This window comes from Sitodiplosis mosellana, unplaced genomic scaffold (assembly GCF_009176505.1).
Source record: "Sitodiplosis mosellana isolate CC-2019 unplaced genomic scaffold, AAFC_SMos_1.0 Smas_scaffold_6095, whole genome shotgun sequence".
Lineage (NCBI taxonomy): Eukaryota > Metazoa > Arthropoda > Insecta > Diptera > Cecidomyiidae > Sitodiplosis > Sitodiplosis mosellana.
In genome coordinates, this window is record NW_022601336.1 from 1 (window position 1) to 3,627 (window position 3,627).

At 39.7% G+C, this 3,627-nt stretch overlaps 1 protein-coding gene across 1 annotated transcript; it reads left to right on the forward strand.

Moving 5' to 3' along the window:
* Nucleotides 1–170: 170 nt before the first annotated feature.
* Nucleotides 171–3,245, forward strand: LOC129573496 (transcriptional regulator ATRX homolog; the record flags this gene model as incomplete). Its single annotated transcript, XM_055454011.1, has 7 exons — nucleotides 171–332; nucleotides 582–750; nucleotides 877–1,462; nucleotides 1,571–2,049; nucleotides 2,147–2,246; nucleotides 2,365–3,042; nucleotides 3,108–3,245. Coding segments are annotated over 7 exons (2,312 nt in total), but the record flags the coding sequence as incomplete, so codon positions are not given.
* Between the last annotated feature and the right edge of the window lie 382 nt (nucleotides 3,246–3,627).

A 3,627-nucleotide genomic window follows, 5' to 3' on the forward strand; every position in this document is an offset into this window, starting at 1 on the left:
CCAAGTGCTGCCACCCTTGTCTGTTTTTGTTACAGGTCGGTGTAACAACTTATACACATACGAACGTCATTTCAATTCGATCATTCTATGTGCCTACACATGCCTTATTTCCAGTAAAAAAAATAGTGAACATTTTTAATCAAATTAATTCGAATTAATTTCATCGACAGACAGTGACAGTGCCGGTGCCAGAGACCATTCGTACAACAAATTCGATATCGACGAAGGGATTTTCAAACACTTTTTCGACCACCAGAAAGATGGCATCAACTTCGTTCTGAAAAATTGCTTTGAAGGCCAGGGATGCATTCTGGCTCATTGCATGGGCCTAGGTATGTATTCCGAGTTTTGTCTAAATAGCAAGTAAGCCGAGCGAAGCGAGCAATACCTGGCAATAACATACAGCTGTATGGACAAGTCTTATCGATGAACGTTTCACATATATTTAGGTGGATTATATTTTGGTTGTACGTGGAATATTCATTCCTTAGCTCTTTTATACGTTCATGCTCAATTGTTTTCAATATATTGAACCCACATCGATCCACATTGATACCTTTATTTTAATTTATTCATCTTAGGTAAAACGGCGCAAATTATTGCTTCGGTTGATGCGCTAGTAAAGCGATCAATAATTAAATCCACACTTATCTTGTGTCCAATGATACTGGTGGAAAATTGGGCCAAAGAATTCAAAGAATGGCTCCAAAAACGTGCAGTTAAAAAAAAAATCAATGTTCAAATATTCCTGTGAGTCCCTTCTCCATCGATTATAATAAACTTATTCATATGTCTTTAAATTTTTTGTGTTTTTCTCCCGCTTTCTTCGACTATTGTAATAATATTTATCGATTTGTTCTTGTATTTAAATCTCAGCAATGTTCCAAAAGAAAAGAGAGTACGTCGCGTCGAAGATTGGCACAAAAACGGCGGAGTTCTCATAATGAGCTATGAAACATTCACGTCTTCGTTGACAGAATACAAAAACACATCAAATCCACATTCATCTGAAGACGAAGATTTTGACGTGAGACAATTTTTGCAAAAGCCAGGCCCAGATCTGTTGGTTTGCGATGAAGGGCATCGACTTAGCAGCCCGAAAAGTGCTTTGTATAAAGCTGTGTACGGAGTTCAAACCAAACGAAAGGTTCTAGTCACCGGTACACCTTTTCAAAATAATTTCAATGAAATTTTCTATTTGGGCAATCTCGTTCAAAATGGTGTTTTCGGTGAGTTATCGAAGTTCAAGACCGTCTTCGAAGAGCCAATAAACCAGGGGAAATTCAAAAGTTCATCACGTCAACAAGTCGCAACCATGAAGGGACGAGTTTTTGTTCTGCATCAAGTGTTGAACAAATTTATCCACCGAAAAGACATAAGCATTCTGGCGCCGAAACTAAAGCCAAAGTTGGAATTCGTAGTCTACGTGCCAATGACTAAAATCCAATGTGATTTACACTTCGTAAGACTTTTATTTTAATTCGTTATTATTCCCTTTTCACACATTTTTAATTTTCTTTCATTTTCGCTTCTTTCTGTTGTTTCGGGTCTTTTCTTATCTTTCCGTCAGAAATATTTATATGAACATTCAAACAAAGCCCAAAGCCAGGAAGGTGGTGAAAATGGTTTTTTCAATGATTACAACACATTCGAGTTGATATCCGCACATCCTTGCGCATTGGGATTGAAAGAAGACGAAGCCGAACTTCCAACATTTCCACATGATTGCCGGACATGTCCCCATTGGTGGACAGATTTGTGTCAAAATGTGCACGATGACATTGAATACTCCAATAAAATGAAGCTGCTCTTTTCCATTATCGATCAAATGGAAGACACCCTAGGACCACCAGAGGGAAAGACAGCAAAATTATTGGTGTTTTCACAGCGAATCCAAAGCCTGCGTATGATCGAGCACCTTCTGCAAAAATCCGTTTGCAAGCACACTGGAAATCCATGGAAGCTTGGGGAGGATTTTTTCAAATTGACCGGGCAAACGAAAAATCGACAGCATGTGATTGACAAATTCAATAAATCCCCCAAAGCAAGGTAAATCATGTGCAAAAAATACCTATAGACATTATAAATTGCGTGCAATTTCACACTTTCTATTTTGATTCTTTTTATTCCATACGATTTTTGTTAGAATTTTGCTAATGGCAAAAAAGGCATCTGGACTGGGCATTAATTTAGTGAGCGCCAATCGTGTAGTAATCTTTGAACCATCATGGAATCCAACACTTGATGTAAATAGTCATTTCTCATTTTATTGTTTTCAATCGTTTTTAATGCATTTTGTTATCTTCTACTAACACAATTGATACTTTTCTATATTTTTTCATCTTTGATCCGCTTTGTTCATAGGCCCAAAGCGTTTTCCGTGCCTATCGACTCAAGCAAGTGAACTCAACTTATGTTTACCGCTTCATTTCATATGGCGGAATGGAACAAAAGGCCTACGAGCGCTCAATCAACAAACTGGCCACTTCCAAGCGAATTTTCGATATGTCCGCGGTTGATAGAAAGTTCGACGAAGAAGACCTGATTGAGATGTATAACATCACACAGATCGAAGGTGATGAGGTAGTAGCCAATGAGTGGTTGCAGAGCAAAGACGCTCTCTTGCATAAAGTCTGCGGATACAAATGCATCGAGCATGATTCGCTGCTAGGCAACACCACAGAAGTCGATTTGACCCAAGCACACAAGCGCGCAGCCATTGAAGACTTCAACAATGAACTGCGAAAACCGGGCTTCGAAACCGTCCGGTTCAGCTTGGAGCAAGAGATACCACCTGCTCCAATAGAATTCATTGAAGTCGACACACACAGCTCCATCGGAAGCGGTTCGGATTTCGAAGATATGGAAACCGATACCGAGTTGACTGTATATGGCTTCCAAAGGGACATCTTCCTACGCGTCCTGTTCCAGATGGCGCGAACACTCCACCCACACGTATTATCGCCCGAGAAGATATACATGATGCACATCCCAGAAGTTCTTGAAAAGCTGATGCTCGAAATGGATGTTGGTAACAAAACGGTATGGATGGGTACGGAAAGATAGACTTCAGTCGATATATATATATATTTTATTTCTTTTTCCAGCTATGCGACCAACTGTTCGAGACTCAACGAGAAATCATCAAAACCGATTGGCAAATGGCGCATTTGAATTCGCAGCCGAAGAGGAAGCTCATTTTGCTTACGGAATTGCCGAAAAAACCGCGAAAACTATTTTCTTAGAAACCAAACACATTGTACCAATCAACTTTATAAATAAACAATAAATGATTTTCTGAAATAAAAAATAATCGTCTATATGCACTTCACACAACTGTGAAACATTGGTTGGTGTACACCAACCAATGTTTCACAGTTGTGTGAATTGCACATCGATGAGTCATCGACACCCATCGATGACTCATCGATGTGCGCTTCACACAACTGTGAGAGGTTGGTTGGTGTACACCAACCAATGTTTCACAGTTGTGTGAAATGAATATCGATGAGTCATCGATGGGTGTCGATGACTCATCGATGTGCATTTCACACAACTTTGAGACATAACCAACCAACCTCTCACAGTTGTGTGAAGCGCACATCGATGAGTCATCGATGGGTGTCG